This window comes from Arvicanthis niloticus, chromosome 7, assembly GCF_011762505.2.
Source record: "Arvicanthis niloticus isolate mArvNil1 chromosome 7, mArvNil1.pat.X, whole genome shotgun sequence".
NCBI lineage: Eukaryota > Metazoa > Chordata > Mammalia > Rodentia > Muridae > Arvicanthis > Arvicanthis niloticus.
The window spans coordinates 77991074-78012885 of NC_047664.1; the positions used below are offsets into that span (position 1 = coordinate 77991074).

Below are 21812 nucleotides of genomic sequence, written 5' to 3' on the forward strand. Positions count from 1 at the left end.
ATGAGTGGCTGTCATCCAGCATGGCCTGGGCTGCTTGGCAGAATCATGCTCCATTTGATAAGAGAATGGACCTAACGGGCAGCTGTAAGCAGCCATTGTCACCTCCTTTGAGCTTGCCCGGGAGGCAGGGCTGCTTTGGCTGAATTCGGCTTCTGTGTAGCTTAGTATTTCCTAAGGAATCATGGGTAAATTCTTTATACCATTCGTTCATTTCATGTTCCCTTCACCAAGGAAGATATGGCAGCACAGTGGGTAGCATCCCAAGACTTCTCCAGTGTGCTGTCTTCAGGGAGGTAGAGGCTAGGGAGAAACTCAACTATTCCATTTTACTCAGTGGTTCCTACCCACTCAGTTTAATAGCCTATCCTCAAGGTGCACACTTCCCTTTGTAGGAGCTGAGATGAGCAGATGGACTGCCATTAGGAAAAGCTTTGTTGAAGGCAAGATATGCGAGTTAGAAGTGTTCACTGAACCGCTATGTTAAGATCTTTAATGGGGCTGAAAAGAAAAAGGTTAGGATTTAGTATTTACCATCCTGTGTCTGATGGTTGCAACTCCCTTCGTGTGACAGTGGAGCCATATGTTAAAGAGGGCCTAGCTGCTGTCTGTAGCGTAGAGGGGAGAGTTGAGAAACATTGATGGGGAAAAATGACGGCATTTATTTCAGTCCAGTCAGTAATCTTAGACCCGACAGCAAGAGAAAGAAGGGTTATTATATTAGAGATGAATTCATGACCTCCTGAGTGACTCCTTATTAACAATAAAGTACAATGACTTCTTTTTTTTTCTTAGTGCGAGTTACAAGGGACAAGAAGCTGGTTGTGTGCTACAAAAGTAGAACCAGTCATTTAAACAAACCAAGTACACAGTTGGGTTTCTGAGTTCCAGGTGAACAGATGAGTGAGAGTCATGGATTCTGTAGGGCGAGGTGCTGTCTGCCTGTCTTCTCAGCAGTCGGGAGGCTGCAGCAGGGGCTCGACGCGATGCTAACTCAGTTCTGGCTCTTAGTGGGGTCGTTCTTTGGATTTTTCCATCTCACATTCCCTGTGTGTGTAATGTGGCCATGTTGTGCTCTGTCCGTGGTACTTGGCGAGCTCTCTCATAAGGAAGCTTTCCAGCAAGGAGGAAAGCATTACCAGCAATTACAGTTCCCTAAGGTGGCAGGAGGGAGCGGGTACGGGTGCTGGGGGAGTCACACAGAGACACTGCTTAGGTTTTGGGCTGCTTTGCTGACGATGAGGATTCTGCACAGCATACAAAGCTGGCTATGCCCAGGGTAGAACTGTGAGAAATTATGCAGTAGTTGCAGAGTTTCTAAGGGTTCCTGCTGCCAAGCACAACGATCTGAGTTAGATTCTGGGAGTGACTCAATATGGTAAGAACTCATGGCTTGCAGTTAGTCCCCCAACTGCCACAGTTTCCTTGTTGCATGTGTACACGCACATACACAGAAAATGATGGGGGTGGGGTATCCAACAGCAGCCTCTGGCCTTTGAGGTCTGTACATCCCATGCATCTACCACAGAAACACCTTAGGAACGGTGCTGGAGAGGTGGCACAGCAGCTAAGAGCACTCGCCCTGAGGACCCAGGATCAGCTGGCATCCATGTGGTAGCTTATGACTAAGGGCTTCTTAGGGTACAGGTGTGGTGGGCCCACTCGTACATACTTTTCGGTCTCAGTATGTAGCTCTGTCTGGCTTTGAACTCTGCCTGCCTCTGCAGTATTAGGGTTAAACATGAGCCACCATACCCACCGAAGTAAAGCTTCGAATGTAAAATCTAATGTGCTGGAGAGTGTGCCCATTGGATAAAAACACTTGCTACTCTTTCAGAAGGCCATTCTTGGGTCACTCATGTCCAGAACTCCAAGGGATCTGCTCTGTCCTTCACTGGCACTGCAGCATGCTTGTGGTATTCACTCACAGACACAGTGTCTCTACCACATAAGTGAAAATTCCTCTGATGGCTACAGAGCTAGACATACTGAGCGGGCTTGAAACAGGCTGGTCCATGATTTTGCTGAGTGGTGCTGGCAAGTTATTGATTGATTGATTGTATGTGAGTGCACTGTCGCTGTCTTCAGACACACCAGAAGAGGGTATTGGGTCCCATTACAGATGTTGTGAGCCACCGTGTGTGGTTGGTTGCTGGGAGTTGGAACTTGGGACCTCTGGAAGAGCAGTCAGTGCTCTCAACCACTGAGCCATCTCTCCAGCTCCAAAGGAAGCTTTTTAAATGGATTCAAGCAAGAGGCATTCTGAAGAGAATCTGGACAATTTAGGAACATTAAAACCGATCTTTGCTCTGAAGGAGAAAGGTAAGGTGCATATCCATAGGATGTTCAATTACCATGCCCCTTTAGGACAATGGGGTGGGACACATGAGAGACATTTAGAGCAGGTAGTGGTCTTCCCTGTTCACAGCAGTCTGCAGCTGTGTTTTTGTTTAAGCTTTATGCTTTGACAGGTAAGACAGTTCTGCCGGGAGGACAGCAGCCAAGAAAGAAATATGATTCTGTTGTTAACACAGGAGTCAACTGGGGGGGGGGGGGACCATGGCCATGAGGAGAGCTTGCCTCTGCTTGGCCACTGGGAGCCTGTTCAGTGAGAACTTCTGGCCCATCTGCAGGAAGCTGGGGGTCAGCTCCAGGTTTTAAGGCATTTTTGTGATTGGGAGCCAGGCACACAGAATCATAACTGGTCTTTGCTCCTCTTTGGCTGTCCCAGGAAGTAAGTATGGCAAAGAACATAAACAAATATGGACTCGGGGAAACAAACTATACATTAAAGTCCTGGAGGTTGGCTATACTTGGACTCAGGATGAGGAAACAGAAAATGTACATTTCTGCCCCAGGACCCTGTACTTTTCTACTGCTGTAATAAAACACCATGACACAGGCACTCTATAGAAGGGTTTATCTGGGCTTCAGGTTCCAGAGGGATCAAGAGTCTATCACCATAACAGAAGGCAAGATGGGTAGCAGGTACCAGGCATGGTGGCAGGAACCAGCTGGAGCTCACATCTGAAAGCACAAGCGAAAACCAGCAAATGAAGTGGGGGGGTGTCTTGAAGCTTTCAAAACACTCGGTGACATACTTCTTCCAACAAGATCACTCCAAAGTCTCACCATAGAGCCGCCAACTGGGGACCAAGCATTGAAATGGCAAGATACTAGAGGGGACATCTTACTCAAACTACCACAGTGCACAAGCAATGGGTCTGACCATGGACATGGTAGTTTGAAGCTTTGCCCATATGTTCAAGTTGACATTCTCCCTTTTTTCTATGTGTATGTGTGTTTTGTCTGCATGTATGTCTACGTACATGCTTGGTGCTGAAGAGGATGTCAGATGCCCTGGAACTGGAGTTACACACAGCTGTTAAGTGTCATTTGGGTGCTGAGATTCAAACCTGGGGCCTTTGTAAGAGCATTTTTTTTTTTTTTTTTTTTTTTTTTTTTAAATTTACTATGTGTGTAGTATTCTGGACTGGATGCATACCTGCAGGCCAGAAGAAAGCACCAGATCTCATAGATGGTTGTGAGCCACCACATGGTTGCTGTGAATTAAACTTGGACCTCTGGAAGAGCAGCCAGTGCTCTCAACCATTGAGACACTTCTCCAGCCCTGGAAGATCAGTGTTCTTAATAGCTGAAACATCTCTCCAGCTGTTTTCCAGGTTCTTTGCAACAATGATAGAAAGTTAGCACAATGTGTTGTTAATATCAGTTCAGTATAGAAAGTAATGGCATAATGTACAAAGTAATGTTTCCTATAGGTTGCTTTTGAGTCAGGACCTTGCTGGATTCTCCTGCTTCTGTGTACCAGCTGTGGGGGTTGCAAGTGTGCACCACTTCCCTTTAGTTTGTTTAGTATTTAGCTTTGTCTTCTGTTCTCTTTCTAACATACATGAAATTGCTGGCACACACTTTTAATCCTAGCACTAGAGAGGAGTATCAGGAATCCAGGCCAGGCAGGGTTATGGGAGACCTTTTAAATAAATAAAGACTACATTTTCCTGTTAAAAATGTAAAACAAGGCCAGGCACAGTGGTGTATACCTTCAGTCCTAGCATTTCAGTGTCAGGCAGGCAGATCTGAGCCTGAGGCCAGACTGGACTACAGAGGGAGTTCTGGGACAGCCAGGACTGCACAGAGAAACCCTCTCTTGAAAAATAAAAAGTTTTTTTTTTTTTTGTTTTTTTTTGAGATGGCCTCACTGAATAGTGCTGCTACCCTGTAGAGGTACTTTTGTAATGCGGGGGTTAGTTTCTGGTGGTGACTAACAGGCAAGATTGTTCTAACCTTTTTTTTCCAGACAAGAGATGTCAATATACTGAAATCAGCTTCACATGTGAAGGACTACCTTTTTTTTTTTTTTTTTTTTTTTTTTTTTTTTCCAAGACAGGGTTTCTCTGTGTAGTCCTGGCTGTCCTGGACTCACTCTGTAGATCAGGCTGGCCTCGAACTCAGAAATCCACCTGCCTCTGCCTCCTAAGTGCTAGGATTAAAGGCGTGCGCCACCACTGCCCGGCGAAGGACTACCTTTACCACATTCACTTTATTGTGAAAAGACAGGCGTGGTAGTGTGTGTGCCTATAATGCCAGCTCAAGAGGTCGAGGCAGGAGGATCTCAGGTTTGAGGCTACCTTGTTTCAAAACTTGCACCACCATCATCTCCCAAAACCCAAATAAACTTGCCATTCTCCTGCCTCAGCCTTCCTAGTGCTGGGATAATAGGTGTGTATCGCATGCTGACTGAGAGTGTGAAATGCATTGGAGCTTCCAAATGTTGGGTGAAAATATGGGTCTCATTCTTTTTGGCACCGCTTATCCCATGGGCATGCATCTCAGCATTAGGATCTGGCCACATTGTACGTAGCTAGGGTCGGCTCGTATAACAAAAGCTTTACTGACTTATGATCTAGCTACGTATGGGTAAATGTTAGTTTGCTTCCTATCACCTCCGATGGTAGAATGAGCCTGGATCCTTTTATTCGAAGATCTTTTTTAAGGCACATTTATTTTTTAGGTAGAGTCTGCTATGTTTCAATCTGACCTCTACTCTGTAGCCCAGGATGACCTTGGGTTTGGATCTCTTACCACAAGGGCTGGGATTACAGGTGTGTGGCACCATGCCTGCCTTATGTGTTGCTGGGAGTGGAACCCAGGACTTCCTACATGCTAGGCAAGCACTCTCCCAACCGAGCTACATCCTTACTCGTAGCCCTTCATTTCTGAGACAGGGTTTCACTCTAGATTTGAACCCATGGAGGTCTGAGTATTAATCACTGGTATGGGCTCTCATGTCTGGCTCACTTTTGCCCCAGCATCTACTCTCCCTTGCTAAAACCCTGTTCCTATGTCCTACTACACGACACTTCTTAGCCTTGTAGGTGTGGCTGTGTGACTGCTGGACAGTGTTTAATGTGTGGAACACCCCATTTCCCCTTTTGAACAGGGAAGTTGTCTACTTTCCATATTCTGTTCCATTTCATGCTTATTGGGAAACAATGACAACTTGAGTTGCCACCAAAATCTGAAATGTCCATTTGTTTTAGAATGTTTTTCCTCCCTTAATTTTGTGTGTATGCTTTTGTCAGCATGTATGTCTGTGTACTACAAGCATGTCTGCTGCTGTCAGAGGCCACTGGATCTTGTAGGACGCAAAGGAAGTCCCGGGGATCGTTGGGTAGAGGCACAGCCATGTCAAGAGCCTGTGGGAGTGACAAAGCCTTTTTGTGTTGTGAGCCTTGGGCATGGCAAAGCCTCCCTCTGGCTTTAGTGTGAATGTTTGCAGTGTGCAGAAACATTAGGCACTGCTGTGTCCTCCTCCAGGGCGCCTGCAGGGAGACTGCTTTTCTACGGAGACCTTGGAGACTGGCTAGCCCCTCCCCCTGTGCTATACATAATAATAAAGCCCACGGAAGTTCAGGTTGTTACTGCTGCTGCTCCGTTGGTGCCAAGGCTGGGTAATTAATAGCTCTTCTACATGTCTGTTTTCTATTCCTGGTTTCTTCGACTGAACTGTAGGATGAGGCAGGTCCTCTGGAAATGGGGTTACGGACAGTTGTGAGCTGTCATGGGGGTGCAGGGAACTGAACCTGGATCCATCTCTTCAGCCCCTCACTTTGACTATTCCTCGGCTTATGGTACCATTCTGGGAGGCTGAGGAACCTTGAGATGGAAAGCCTAGTTGGTAGAAGTAGGTTACTAGGAACAAGCCTTTGAAGGTCACAGCTTCTGATACTCTTACTTCCTGGTCCTCCTGTTCCCTGCCGTCATGTTCTGTTATGGCCAGCCTGGATTGAAATGTCTTTGACCAGGAGCTAACATAAGTCTTTCCTCCTTAAGGTAGTGTTTGTTGGCTATTTTGATAACAGTGGCTGTGAAAGTAACTACCAGCACAGTTTTAGTAGTTCAGATCCTTGGGTGCTATATGGGAGGTGGCCACGATATTCTGGAGGATTAGGTTATTTCACTCATTCAGTTACTAGGTTGCTTTGTCAATCATCAACTCCAAATAAAAGAAATGAAACCTGGTCTCCATGAATATTTGAAGGAAGTAGGCCTCTTATGCATTGGTCACAGATACATATATACTAAGGAAGAAAGATTTTTATTTATAAATAATGCATTATAGAAACTCTGTCTCGAAAAACCAAAAAAAAAAAAAAAAGTATTATATAAGCACAGTCTCAAGTAGTTCAAAAAGTTGGCTTTTAAGGTTTTTAAGAATGGTAAGTGTTTGCATGTCTTTATTATCTTTGTGTTTAGTACATTTTGATATAGTTCAGCATTTACTATCCAGTGCGACCCACATCTGCCTCAGTCATCTGTGCTTCTTCAGATTGTGTACCAGGGACGGAGGCTTCTTGGTTTTATAGGCCACGCTTTTCTTGATACGCTGTCCTTTGACATTAACGATATACGGCAGGACAGGGGGGTTGACAGTCAGAGAAGTCCCTTCAGGTGTGTAGCCTCGGAGATGCAGCGTGCCCTCAGAATAAGGAGTTACTGAAACCCAACCTATGAGACATTCAAGAGAACATAAAAATGTTATCCATCATCTTAGTCATATCAGAGCATACAGGGCTGGAGAGATGGCTCAGTAGGTAAAGTGCTTATTATATAAGACTGACCGCCTCCGTTCACTTCCTGAACTCACATAAAAGCTACATGTGGGACGCAATAGATGGCTTAGTACTTAAGAGGACCCAAACACACCGGGTGGCTCACAACCACATAGAGATCCAGTTCCAGGGGATCTGATGCTCTCTTCTGGGCTCTGTGGGGACCTGTGCTCATGTGCACAGACCCATCCACAAACACACATGGCAATCCATGAGCTGGTGTGTTAGAGCACGCCTTTAATCCCAGCACTTAGAGGTGGAAGCAGGAGGAAATGTGTGGGTTCAAAGTCAGTCTGGTCTACATAGAGTTTCAGGACAGCTGATCAATAGATGCTACCTAATGAACCTGTCTCAAAGAACAAAAACCCAGATATGGTGAACACATCTGGATTCCCCAGTATTCCTCCAGGGAGGTGAGAGGCAGAGAAAGGAAAATTGGCTTGAAGCTTGTGGACAAAGCTAGCCTGGAATCTGAATCTAAGCTAAAAATAAGAAAAGATCTAGTTCAACAAGTTGGAAGGTAAGACCAATACACATGGGCTGGAGAGATGGCTCAGAGGTTAAGAGCACTGACTTCTTCCAGAGATCCTGAGTTCAATTCCCAGCAACCACATGGTGGCTCACAACCATCTGTAATGGGATCTGATGCCCTCTTCTGGTGTGTCTGACAGCTACAGTGTACTATATACATAAAATAAATCTTAATCCCCCCCCCCAATTAAATAAAGACCTTACAAGAACAAGGTGCATTTATACTAGTATGTCTTACAAGAGAGAATGTTCCATAAACATGTTTTCAAGTTAGTAATCCTTGTCTTAAAATACTGTGTGTGCATTTAAAAATATTTTTATTTTGTGTCACAGTGCTGGGTCCCTGGCCTTGGAGTTATATGTGTGTGTGAGCTAGCCTCCTGATGTGGGTGCTAGGAGTGAGTCCAGGTCATCTGTATGAGCAGCCAGTGCTCTTTAAAAAAATTTTTTTTTTTTTTTTTTTTTTTTTTTTTTTTTGAGACAGCGTTTTTCTGTGCAGTCCTGGCTGGCCTGGAAATTCACTGTGTAGACCTGGCTAGTATTGATTCACCTGCCTCTGCCTCCTGAATGCTGGGATTAAGGGCGTCTATCGTTACACCAAGTAATATAGCTCAGGCTGGCCTTGTACTTGAAGCAAACCTCCTGCCTCAGCTAAGTGATGGTATTATAGATGTGAGTTGTCATATCTAGTTTTTTCCCTCATCCTCCTCCAGCCTCTTGATTGCTGGGCTCACAGATGTCCTGCCACATCCAGCTTTTTATTTTTATACTTGAGTCTCATGTAGAACAGACTGACTTTGATCTCCAGCCTCTGCCCTGCAAATCCTGAGATTTAAGGACATGCTACCGCCCTGGCCTATTCTCTGCCTTTTTTTTTTTTGTTGTTGTTTTTTTTTTTTTTTGTTTTTCGAGACAGGGTTTCGAAAGCTATGCTCTGCTTTTTAAGAGCACATTACCAGGGCCAGGCAGTGGTGGCGCACATCTTTAACCTCAGCATTTGGCAGATAGAAGCAGGTAGATCTCTGTGAGTTTGAAACCAGCCTGGTCTACAGAGTGAGTTCTAGGCTAGCCAGGGCTACACAGAGAAACCCTGTCTCAAAAGAGTATATTACTAGTCAGGGAGTGGTGGTATATGCCTTTAATCCCAGCACTCAGGAGGCAGAGGTATGTGAGTTCTAGACTAGCCTTGTCTACAGAGGGAGTTCCAGGACGCAGAGGAAGAACCAAAACCAAACAACAACAACAACAACAACAACAACAACAACAGAGTACAATACCTGCAGAGGAGAACTTGATATCAGCTACTGCTTCAGATTCTCCACCTCCCTTTATGGTAATGTCTTCAGCAACAAGAGGGGGAAACTGGGCCATTCGTTCTTTCCCACCCATTGGAACCTTCCAACAGAATGAAAGAGATTTGGCATTTCAAATCAAATTCCCTGTAACTGAGGTTGGGCGTGGTGGCTCACACTTTGATCCCAGCACTCAGGAGGCGGAGGGAAGTGACTCTGTGAGTTCAAGGCCAGCCTGCTCTACATAGTGGAGTACTAGACCAGTCAGGGCTATACAGTGACACTCTAAAGAAACCTCAAAACCCATCAGTGTGGCTAGAGACGGTTATCAAAGCCATAATCCTATACTTGGGAGGCTAAGGGAAGGAGACTATCATGAGTTTGAGGCTAGCCTAGGCTATAGAAAGAGACTTTTTTCCTTCTTCCTTTTTGTTTTTTAAAATAGAATCCAAGGCTATCTTCAAACTAGCTGGGTAGCTAAGGATAAACTCCCGATCCTACTGCCTTTGCTTTAGAAATGTTGGAGTATAGATAGTATCATGCCCTCTTAGCTATCAAAAAACAAGACAAGTAAACAGAATCCTCTCCTACTGCATTAACAAGCACATTATGGATAGTGACGCACAGGAAACAATCCTCTGAATACGATAGGAGCTGTGTAAGAGATGGAGGCTGTGGTCTCCAGGTGAAGGGCCACATGCTGGGCACGGCCCGGGTGATCTGAGCAGAACTGGACTTGTGTTCATAGCCACCAAAGGGGCTTGCATGGAATAACATCAGACAGCAAAGCGAGGCCCTTCCTTGCAAGTACCTTAGTTGTTTTAGGTGTGAACAGAAAGATTAATCTCTGATTTCTTTTTTAAATTCTTTGACATAGAGTTTACTGTAGCTCACGCTGGTTTCCTACTTGACGTAATGTCAAGGATGCCCTCGAACTTCAGATCTTCCTGGCTCTATGTCCAGTGTTGGGAGTTTTACACACACCTGGCTACCTTTTTTTCTTTTTTCTTTTTGAGACAGAATTTTTCAGCCCTGGCTGTCCTAAAATCTCGGCTCTGTAGACCAGCCTGGCAAACAGAGGTTTGCTTGCCTTTGTCTCCCAACTGCTGGGATTAAAGACATGTACCATGACTGCCTGGCTAACTTTTATGGTTTTAGTTTGGTGAGTACCAATACCAACCTCTGCTACACTGGGTGTACCTGTTGTTTTTGAGACAGCCATTATATCATTATCACCCAAATATAAGTAGCACTTAAACCAGTCCTATGACGGTGGGAAGGCTCAGCAGGCAGAGGTGCTTGCATAGCCTGCAGACCTTTGGTTGGAACTGTGGAGCCAACAAAAAGGCTGAAAGAGAACTGACATCACAAAGTTGTCCTCTGACCTCCACATGAAGGCTGTTACGTGGATCTGAGTATGAACATGTGCATGTGTGCATGCTACATGCACACACACACACACACACACACACACAGTGAAGAGCAAACAAGAGGCAGGTATGGTGGCCTCTCACCACTCAGGAGGCAGAGATCTCTACGTTTCAGTGACACTGACCCAAAAGCCAAAAGATCGAACAACATGAAAGAAAAAGATGAAGGATGAAGATTGCCGCCAGGACTTAATCTTTTCCACTCTTCATGAGTGTATTATGCCTTAATACATGACACACTTATACATAATATAGAGGCATAATTCATAGAGGAGCAGAAAATGTCCCCAAAGCCACACAGCTTTGTTAAGTCGTGCCGTGGGGAGACATGCACGCCCGGGCAGGCTGGTTTTAGTGTCTTACCCAGCTGAGCTACTTGGTGCATTGCTACCATCCCGGCATTTTAGAAGTGGAGGAAGGAAGCTCATGAATTCAAGGCCGGTCTTGACTATACAACTGGAGGCCAGCCTTGTGTTACTTGAGAGGCTGCTTTAAAAATCAAAACAAAAGTTATCTGTGGCCTGGCAGCGGTGGCGCACGCCTTTATTCCCAGCACGTGGGGGGCAGAGGCAGATGGATTTCTAAGTTCAAGGCCAGCCTGGTCTACAGAGTGAGTTCCAGGACAGCCAGGGCTACACAGAGAAACCCTGTCTCAGAAAACAAAAACAAAAACAAAAACCAACAAAGTTGTCCGTGTTCCATACAGGTACAGTGCCCAAGGAAGCCAGAAGAGGACCTCAGATCCCAGGATCTGAGTTACAGATAGTTATTAGCCACCAAGTGGGTGCTGGGAATTGAACTCAGGACCTCTGGAAGAACAGCTAATACTCTTGACTGCTGAGCCATCTCTCCACCCCTAACAAAGCTTCTTAATATACAGTGTGCACTGTCTGACGGTTCGTAGGGCCAATCAGTCTTGCATATGATCTGGAAACAGATCCCAGACAACCTGGACCGGGAACTTGCAGTGGGATGGTAAGGGCCAAATGGCTATAGCAATGGGACACGAGGAGCCAAGGGTAAGGGGGACTTAAAAGAAAGGAATACTTAGGACATTTTGCTTATTAAATAAAGATGAGAATAATCAAACCATACTATAAAGGAGGAGGTATGAGAGGAGGAAACAGGGACATCCTGTGAAATGAGTTCCTGGGATTAGGAAAGCGGTGGTAGTTTTTCTCTTCTCAGTCACCGCTGACAGTTCACTCTCCATGGTGAGTGGCTCACGTATCTGCTGCAGGATGGCTTAGCATCACTTGGGACCAACACACACTAGATGCCTGCAGCAACCCTCAACTGTGACAAAGATCTCTACCTTCTCTTTGTTCTCAAAGTCAAAATGTAGGCCAGGCTGGCCTCACACTCGTTGAGATCCATCTGCTTCAACCTGCAAATGCTGGGATTAAGGTCTGTGCTATGACTCGTGGGACTTCTTTCCCCAGTTTGCCCAATATACTTTTCTGCAGTACTGTGGCCATCAGGCACTTGAAGCGGCCTGTGTGACTGAGGAGCCACATTTAACTTCCATGTAAGTCTGCCTAGAGCACTACACGTGGCTAGTGGCCGTCACACTGGACACTGCACTGTAGAGAGAGAGGCACTGCTGTGGCTTTTGTTGGCTTAGACCAAACAAACATCCCTTTCATGTAGAGCCCACGCCCGCTTTACAGCTAGAATGCTTAAAGAATACGTGAGACAAGAGTTAGCTGATATAAATGGATGGTTCTCTACAACACAGGCTTTATCAGCAGGGGTCTGGAACATCCCAGGACACAACTACTACAACTATGGAGCCATTAAGTTGGACTGCTTACCAGTAGTAACTCATGACCTGCGTGTTTCTCATATAAAGCATCTGCCTTGTCCAAGGAAGTAATATGAACAGGAAGAAAGTTGGAAGCCACAACTGTAAACCAGGCTGATTGATTTCCCTTAAGAAAGGAAGAAAGAAGTTATTTTACAGAACAGAAATCTTGGAAAACCTGCACATTATAATGTATCATTTTAAAAAGAGGAATAAAAGCTGTGTATTTGGTACATACTTCTGCCCCAGCAAGGGAGATAGTGGCAGGAAGGTTAGGAGTTCAAAGGCAACTCAGCTACAACAAGAGTTTAAGACCAGCTTGGGGTACAAGAGACTCTACCTCAAAACAACAAAAAAAGGGCAAAATAGAAATCAAATCAAGCTCTCTTTCAACTGTAAACACTTACATTAATGTCTTAAAAGAAGGCATAATAAAAAAATAATCTATTTTAATAATTCCTGTAAAATGTAAAGCTCAGACCTTTGCAGAATTGATTAAAACAAAACAAAACAAAACAAACCAACAACAGATAGGCATGGTGGTGAATCTGTAGGAGGCTGAGGCAGGAACATGTTGAATTCAAGGCCAACCTGGGCAATATATGGAGACCCTATCTTAAAGAACAATGAAACAGAACTGGAGAGATGGCTCAGGGGTTAAGAGGACTGGCTGCTTCTTCAGAGGTCCTGAGTTCAATTCCCAGCAACCACATGGTGGCTCACAACCATCTGTAATGGGATGCCTTTTTCTGTCATGCAAGTATACATGCAAATAGAGCACTCATACACGCAGTAAATAATACTTAAAAACAAACAAAGAACAACCTCCAAAGAAACAGGCAAGCCTCATGATGGGCTAAGCACATGCCTCCCATTACAAGCCCACCACGATGGTCTGATTTGGTGAAGAAGAGCCTTGGGACTGACTGTCAAACCCACTGCTGCCAAGGTACATGAAAAAGGGATAAATCATCAGACAAAAAAAAAAAAAAAAAAAAAAAAAAAAAAAGTGCAAACCAAAGGAAAGACGGGAGCAAAGGGCAAACAGGCGGTGGTGGCTGACCCTCAGACTTCAGATCTACCTAAAGGAGACAGACTGAAAACCAGAGTCCGGCCTCTAAGGACTAAGGGAAAGAAGTCAAGTTCGACTAGCCAACCACTGTCTGCCAGGTAGCCCCTCCCTTCTCGTACAGTTCAAAACAATCTTTTTATCAACTACTCTGAAGCTGGGAGGTTTTTTTAGTAGCTTCTGAAGCACATTTAAAAGGGCAGTGTGGGTACGTGTGTGTGTGTGTGTTGGGGAAATCATAGCTCATCCCATTGTTAAGTGTAAATGATTTTTTTAGGAGGTGAAATCATCTTCTGGTTGTTGGAGAGGCTGTGACTGTCTCAGCTGTCAGCATAACATCAAGGGGGCCAGTTTAATGTCCTACAATAAAAAGCACACGAAACTGGAATTTGGAATCTCAGCCATGCATTTCTGTCTGGAATATTTTCAGTTACATCTGGTCTCATGTTTCTAGAACTGTTTCCTATAAACCACACTGGGGTTCTCGCCTTGCCAGGACTGTAAAGTCTTTGGTCATGGCAGTCCATTTTCCTAACAATTGTGATAATGTGCTGTGAAGGATGAAAATTCTGAGTGTGTGCTGTTCATGGCATACAACCATGAGTCAGTCGACGTGAAGGTTCTGTGCCTTTGACAGTTATGTGGTGGGAAGGAAAACTTGCCAAGTTAGAGGCTGGAACATCACTGGAATAACTGTCCAAAAGAAGCAAAATGTGTGGCTCTTCAGAGTTTTGGCATGTCAACACGATATATGACTTAACACATGTTAGGAACTGTAATGCCTGTGTATGTCCTTAAGTAAAATCTCAGTTGTGGAAGAAAAAAACAAACCCGCAAATGAAACCAACCAAAGGGAAACAAAACAAACAAACGAAACAAACCCAAAAAACGAACAAAATAGTTTTCTGTGTAGTCTATCTAGTATTAAGAACCCCAGGGCAGGGCAGAAGACACGGCTCGGCAGTAGAGAGCACTGACTGCTCTTACAGAGGGCCTGAGACTGGCTCCCAACATTAACATTAGGCTACTGCCTGTAGCTCCAGGTGATCTAATAGCCTCTGGCCTCCATGGGCTCCTGTACACAAATGGTCCACAGAAACTCACGTAGGCAGACATACACAGAAGATAAGAAGTAAATTAATCTAAAACAAATGAACCAAACCAAACCAAACCAAACCAAACCAAAACCCTCCAAAACCAAAAGCCAACAAGAAACCAAAACCACGAACAGGGAAATGCCTGTTCTGACTGTAACTCTGTAGTCAGGTTTAAAATATTACCACCATGACTGTAATAGCGTGTACAAGCCTTCTAGGTATAAAAGGCTACGTTTTCAACATAGTGTGAATACAAAAGCTAAGAAATACTCGTTAGCAATGGTCTGTAATTTTCAAATATATCCATGGTTCATTTTCCTTTTTATTTCCTACTTTGGGAAAAAAAAATGGAGAGCAATTCCTGAAGATTCTCAAAATAAGCTATGTAAGTGAAGTAAACTATAGTGTATTAGAGTATACGAAGAAGTACAGAACTTAATGTATACTACCTTGGCCATAAACAATATAGGAAATAAGTAGTATCTTCTCTTAAATGCTAAGTTAAAGTGCCAACTGTCATGGCACACACCTTTTTTTTTTTTTTTTAAATGAGTACACTGTAGCTATCTTCAGACACACCAGAAGAGGGCATCAGATCCCATTACAGATGCTTGTGAGCCACCATGTGGTTGCTGGGAACTGAACTCAGGACCTCTGGAAGAGCAGTCAGTGCTCTTAGCCGCTGAGCCATCTCTCCATCCCTTAATGAGTTTTTAATTGCTTTGTTTGTAAGCAGTGTCTCATTCTCTAGATCAGGATGGCCTCAGACTCACTGAGATCTGCACCTCTGCCTCTGGAGTGCTGGTGGGTGCCTAAGCCCTGCCTTTAAAAATAAAATGCTTTTAGATTTTAATTTTTAAAATTATGAATATATCTGTGTATTTGTGTGGGCTAAGTTCACATGAATATAGGCGCTCACTGACTGCTGAATAGGCGGATCCCTGGGAGCTGTGTGGTCCTGCGCTGCTCGGTGTGGTGCTGGGAGCTGGACTATGTCCCTCTGATAGAGCAGTAAGCACTCTTCACTGTTGAGCCAGCTTCTCTGGCACCAACTTTACAGATTTTAACACAGTATTTTTCTGTTTTTACTATAAAATTTTACATACATACAAAACAAGCAACAAAAGACTTAGTTATATCAATATTTTGCCAATCTCTTCATGTATCTGCTTCCCTAAAGTACATTCTAATACTTGTTCATTTTTCAATTAGCATAGATTTTCTTACCTGTAGGAAATCTATTCGGGCTATTCCACCCAAAAATAGAACCATGCCTGGCTTGAGGACAAAGGTTCTTGGGATAATAGAATGTGTTGGCAAAACAATATCGATTTCTTTTTCTGTTAGAAGATTTAAAATCTGTAAAGCAAATGACAAGATTTATTTAGAAGACATATTTTGTGATTTACTTACAAAATTAAGTACTGAAAAATGTTCAGACTTTACAGTAAATCAAAATGATGTCCATTAGCCACACATAAAATTTATATATTAGCTCTAAATTAACTTTTATTCTACTCATTTCACAGCCGAGTTTTAAACAGTGGCAAAATAACTTCACAGGTGTGTAAGACTTTCCTATGACAGCACTATCTCCCAAATGTCAAAATTGGTATGTACCCCAAAATACTGTTGGCTCACAGAAAATGGACATGTGTGCTCAAGGGTCTTGGTAACAGTAGCTTCCAGCTTTACACATGGACAGTGTGAGCTCAGGTCCTAAGGATTAAGCATGCAAGTATTAAATGCAAAATGGTCCATATCTACAAATCCCAGCTCTGAGAGGCTGAGACAGGGGGACTGCCACAAGTTCTAGGCTAGTTTGGATTAAGTAGTATTTTCAAAGACCCTGTCTCAAACAACAAAAAACGCCCCTCTTCTTCAAACCAAAGCAAAATGCACAGTGGTCATCCTACATTAGGCAATCCTACATTAGGATCTTGAAGATACTTTTTCTCCCAAAAAATAGTTAGAAAATCAGTTCACACATCTTGGCTTGTTAGGACCAGTACGCCTGCATGTGGGTGCCTCAGAGGCCAGGAGAGGGCATTAGATCTTCTGTGTCAGCAGTAAGAGGAGGCTGTAAGAGACCGTGTGGGAACTGGTAATTGGACTTGGCTCCTCTGGACAAGCAACAGTGTGTCCAACCTAACAGACAGCAGGCACACTGAGATCTCTCCAGCCACAGGACCAGAGTTTTAAAAGACACTGAAGAAAAACAAAAAAAAAAATGAAAGCTCGGGATTATCAGACTCTACTAAGACTTAAAAACAAAATTCATTTAAAAATGAAGTCACAGTAGCTAGGCTATAGAACCAACCTTGGTATCTATCAACAGAGGAATGCATATGGAAGTTAAGTTTGAGCAGCCATAATAAATGAAGTTACCTTTTTATGTAGGAAAATTATGCAATGGATGCAACTAGAATATTAAGCAAAATGTATGCACCACCATGCTTACCTGAATATAGGCTGAATTTAATCAGACAAAAGCTAAGTCAGCCATGAGACACTGATTTGAGTAAGAAGGGTGACAATGACAGGATCAGTGGAATTAACCCTAATCTAGAAATTGGGTCACTTAGGCCACTTAGAGTTTAAAGTATTTCAAGATCTGTCAGAAGAAAGACATACCATGTTTGTTCCACACAGCTTTGAAGAATAATGGGTACAAGTTACTGGGAGACTTTCAGTGCACTGAAGAGAGCAGGCAAACGGTGGCTGAATACCCTGGGAGTTCACACGACATCGCTCCAGTAAATTGTCATAACTCACTTCAGTTCAAACTATATGATATCATGACTGAATGTCTTTAAGGGAATTCAAGCACAGACTAGGAGGCTGGATCGCAATATTTGTGATTTCTAACCACGCCCCCTAAGGACGCAACCGCAATGTTAATACTGTAGTTTGCCTACAGTGATGTCCACAGAGTGAATACAGAATCTGTATACAGCATATACATTCATCCTTGAACTATTTTCATGGAGAAACCAGAATCAAGTTTTAAAATGGAAGCACACCTCTTTGCTTGTTTTCTGCCAGTTAAGAAAGTACTTCTAAAATTAAAAATAAATGTTTCTAAACAAAACCAAACACATACACAGCTTTCTTTTGTAATCCCAGGGGTGTCATAAAACCAGTGGGCATCTTTCACATCCTCTGGGGTCAGCTCTATTTGTTTGGTGTTTTTGTGCACAGACCCAACAGGTTCATTTCCCATGTCAAAGGCCAGCGAGTCGGCATCAAACTCAAAGGGAACTTCTTCCTTCTGTTCTGTGGAGTGCAAGAATGTTCTTCCAACTCTTCCTACAACAAATTAAACAGAGATTATCAGACGCTCTTTAATGCTTTGATTTTGGGTCATAAGAAAAAATGTGCATTAGTGTTTTGACTGAATGTTTGTCTGGAAGAGGGTGTCAGATCTTAGGAGTTATAGACAGTTGTGAAATGAATGCCATGTGGGTGCTGGGAATTGAACCTGGGTCCCCTAGAAGAGCTTTTAGTGCTCCAAAGCCATCATCCCTCCAACCCCAAGAAAATTTTTTGAGATGAATTCTCTATACATAGTTCAAGATTGTGATTTTCTCTCCTCAGCTTCTATAGTGATAGGAAACAGATCATACATATATGTACATACATATGTATGCATTTATCTTGGTTGTTGTTTGTATCTTGAAAAAGATCTCATATAGCTTGTGATTATAGGTATGTATCTGACATCCCTGAAGACCTGCGCTCTCTGAGAAAGGGTCTCACTATGTAGCTCTGGCTATCTTGGAATTCTCTATGTAGAAGAGGCTGGCCTTGAACTCATAGAGATCCACTTGCCTCTGCCTCTCAAGTGCTGGGACTAAAGGTGTACACCACTAGGCTGGGCTCTGAAGACATCTTTTATGTTTGCCTTAAATAAGTCACTCAAACTAACTATGTGTATGATTATTCCACACCCTTTACAAATGAGAAAACAGGCCTGGTCGCTGGTTCACAGGTTAGCTCAGAATTTGGATACAAATGTGCACGTCTGTTTTACCCTTGCTTTCCTATTTATCCTCTGTATTAGTGATGCTCCACCTTCCTAATGACCTTCCTGTGACCCTTTACGAATGAGGCTGTGGGTATGACAATACTTTCATCTTCTTTTTAGAAGATAATGTGGGTCATTCTCTCCACAGTCAATCGTGTTTCAGGCTGTGTATATTCAGTCAGGTGTTAGAAATCCCTTTTTCTTTTCTATTAATGAGGAAAGATACCAAAGAGCTGGAGAACATAGTCAAAGGCCTTTACTGCCTTTGCTAGCTTGGGTTGCCAAACAATAGTAACTTTTCCTACCAAAAGCCTATATTCCAGAATAGTGAAGGAAGTCTCTTCCTGGAAAAATGGCTAGCCCCAGCGGCTGCACTGCATGGCTCTAAACAACTTTACACAGAGGAAGGATGCATACCTGCTATGTAATGCATACCTACTATGTAGCCATGCTTTTTCAGTTGGTTGAGCTGGCTTTGTTCTTGCTCACTAAGATCTTCTTCAGCTTTGGTTGCATCTTCTTGAAGCCTCTTTTGTCTTTTGAACATTCTGTAAGGAGTTGGGTTGCAAATGGGAAACTTCAGGAGGTTTAATGTGGTGCCTGAAATACCAAGAGCAAGTTTTTCAAAAAGAGTGTGAGAGAAGAAAACCAAACATTTCTGATTTATTTCCTTTAACCTTCATGACAACTGCTATGTAATTATTCCACACCCTTTACAAATGAGAAAACAGGCCTGGTCACTGGTTCACAGGCTAACTCAGAATTTGGATACAAATTTGCAAGTCTGTTTTATCCTTGCTTTCCTATTTATCCTGTGTATCAGTGGTGCTCCACCTTCCAAATGACCTTCCCGACCCTTTATTAACACAATTCCTCATGTTGTAGTGACTCCAACCATACAATTGTTTTTCATTGCTACTTCATAACTGTAATTTTGTTACTGTTATCAGTTGTAAATATCTGTGCTTTCTGATGGTCTTAGGCAATCCCTGTGAGAAAGGTCGTTTGACTCCCAAAGATGTCATGACCCATAGGTTACGGACCACTGCTGTAGTACATCCAAGGTAGTATGGCCCTAGATAGATTCAAGGATGAAGCACCAATGATAGCTAACAGAGTTAAACTCTGGCTTCAAGTGAACACACCTAATTCCTAAGACTAACTCTCCAAGGATGCATGTTTTCCCCTCCTTCCTCAGCTTCTTCCTTCAGACAGGCTCTTGCACGGCAGCCTCAGGCTCGGCCTTCTCAGCGCTGCGATGACAGACAGTATTACCATGCCAAGCTGTTAGCTTTTTAACTCAGAAGACTGGGGTTTCTTCTTGAGATAGCGCCACACACCACACACCACACTGCAGTAGCTCGTTCACATGTTTAACCTAACAGTCCGAGGATAAGTAAATTCAGGGGCTGAAGAGTCAGATTGATGGGTAAAGGGTCTTAGAGTAAAAAGAAAACAGTTTGATTTGTTTTGTTTGCTTATGGATCTACCACACAGTAGCCTCCAACTATGTAGCTGAGAATGGCTTTGATCGCCTCCTGATCCTCCTGCCTCCACCTCCCTAGTGCTGGGGTTATAGGAGTTTGCCACCACACCTCGTTTATGGATGCTGCAGACTAACTCAGGTTTCATGCATGCTAGGCGAGCACTTTAGCGATCCCCAGTCCCTCTAGAAACATCTCTATTAGAAAACAGTGGTTAAGAGCACTGCTTGCTCTTCCAGAGGTCCTGAGTTCAATTCCCAGCAACCACATGGTGGCTCACAACCATCTGTGATGGAATCTGATGTCCTCTCCTGGTGTGTCTGAAGAGAGCAATGGTGAACTTATATACATAAAATAAATAAACAAATCATTAAAAAAACCAAACATGCTTCGAATTTCCAAACACTAACCTCTTACAAGAGGTATGACCAAAGAGACGGCTCCATGCAGCTCAAGGTGGATATTTAAGGGTAGATACACTAGGTGCCTGGGTCAAATCTAATTTCTCAGTAATGGCGCCTCACCTGGCCAGGGGGAGATGGTGGCCCTGTCAATGGCTTCGGAGCCCTTGGCGGTGCAGTAATCAGACTCCAGGAGTGTGTTAAAGAGAGTGGACTTGCCAGCATTCGTGGTGCCCACGAGGTAGACATCGCCGCGGTAGCGCCAGGAGCGCTGAAGAGCGGAGATCAGTTCTTCAACTCCATAGCCCGTCTTGGCGCTGATCAGCCGCACGTCTTTGACCACTGTCCGGGACCTGGACGGCGGATTCTGATTCTTTATCTCGTCCAGTGGGTACTGTGGTCCTCGATGACCAGGGGCCACCACGAGCCCGGCGCGGATGCAGTCGTCCCACAACCGCTTCCGCAGCCGCTGCAAGTAGCCGGGAGCGTCCTGGGGCAGCAGGTCCACTTTGTTCCCCAGCACGAAGAGCTGCTTGGGGCCCACCAGCTTGGGCAAGTCGGGCAGCAGGGCGTCCGGCAGGTCAAGCAGATCCACCATATAGAGCACCAGAGCGGGCCCCGGGCGCCGCAGCGCGGCGCTCACTAGCTCCAGGTACTGATCGCGGCTCACCTGCAGGCGCAGGGCACGTCGGTGGTGCACCAGTAACCAGCAGCGTTGGCACACGGTCCGCGTCGGGCCGCCTTCCGCCTGTACAGCGTCGCGGAACTTGTCGCCCGGTAGGAAGCCGGGCAGGCCGGGATGCTGGCAGTGCAGCTCGGCTCCGCAGCCGGAGCAGTAGATACCGCTGGGCGGCACCGGTGCGTCTGGAAGCTCCGGGACCGGGAGCGTCCGGAGGCCGACCCGCAGCTTCTGCTGAAGCCTCTCCTCCCGCCGCTGCAACCTCTGTCGTTCCTTCTCCTGCTGCAGCTGCTGCAACTCCCGCAGCTCCCGCACTTCCCGCAGCTGTTCCTCAGGGGTCTGCTCCGGGATGTACTCCGGGAACAGAAAGCGCTCCTCCGTGTCGGTGCCTTCTTCATAGTCCTCGGTCGCCGTGGAGCTAGGGGGAACCCGGCGGCCCAGGGATGATGCACGCCGGCAGATGGAGACCTCACGCTTCCCTTCCAGGAGCCACCGTGCAGGGCCATGGCACGTAGCGGCTTGCACGGGGCCCCGCCGGAGGCCGCAAAGCAGCCTGCAACCCAGGCGCGCGGGCAGCATGTGGACAGCGCGAGGAGGGCGGGGCGTAGCGTGCGCACGCGTGCTAGCGTCCCAGACCCTCCTCCGTCCGCGACTAGACGCGAGGGAACTGTCCAACGGCGTGACCAATCCTGGTTTTCTCGCGATGAAAGTTCCGAGACCCGAGAACTGAATCAGACGTGCAAAGGCACGGTCTAGATAGAGCTGGGTGAGCAGAGGGTCCTCAGTGCTCAGCCCACACCCAGTGCCATTCTTTTCATAAATCTTTACATAAATTGTCATTTGTGCAACAACACTAAAAAAAAAA

The 21812-nt window shown here is 44.9% G+C and overlaps 1 protein-coding gene across 4 annotated transcripts; it reads right to left on the reverse strand.

Annotated features, from left to right (window-relative positions):
• Positions 1-6600: 6600 nt before the first annotated feature.
• Noa1 (nitric oxide associated 1) lies at positions 6601-21787 on the reverse strand. 4 transcript variants are annotated; one of them, XM_034509428.2, is made up of 7 exons: positions 20392-21787; positions 18819-18983; positions 17460-17665; positions 15584-15715; positions 12201-12317; positions 8942-9059; positions 6601-7029 (listed from the first exon to the last, which is right to left on the reverse strand). In XM_034509428.2, the coding sequence occupies exons 1-7, from the start codon at positions 21785-21787 to the stop codon at positions 6833-6835; spliced, it is 2331 nt and encodes a 776-aa protein (XP_034365319.1). In that variant the 3' UTR covers positions 6601-6832. The 4 variants fall into 4 exon arrangements, with proteins under 4 accessions (XP_034365319.1, XP_076794821.1, XP_076794822.1 ...); XM_076938706.1 differs by lacking the exon at positions 12201-12317; XM_076938707.1 differs by lacking the exon at positions 8942-9059 and having other exon boundaries at positions 6869-7029.
• Between the last annotated feature and the right edge of the window lie 25 nt (positions 21788-21812).

What these genes read in the sequence shown, in the direction of transcription:
- Noa1 (XM_034509428.2), bottom strand. Translation starts at nt 21,787, where the DNA reads ATGACAATTTATGTAAAGATTTATGAAAAGAATGGCACTGGGTGTGGG. An exon ending in AAAGCATGGCTACATAGTAG is followed by an intron (nt 17,666 to 18,818) that starts GTATGCATTACA and finishes AATTTGTTGTAG; the next exon opens with GAAGAGTTGGAAGAACATTC. An exon ending in TATCAAGTTCTCCTCTGCAG is followed by an intron (nt 7,030 to 8,941) that starts GTATTGTACTCT and finishes AATGTCTCATAG; the next exon opens with GTTGGGTTTCAGTAACTCCT.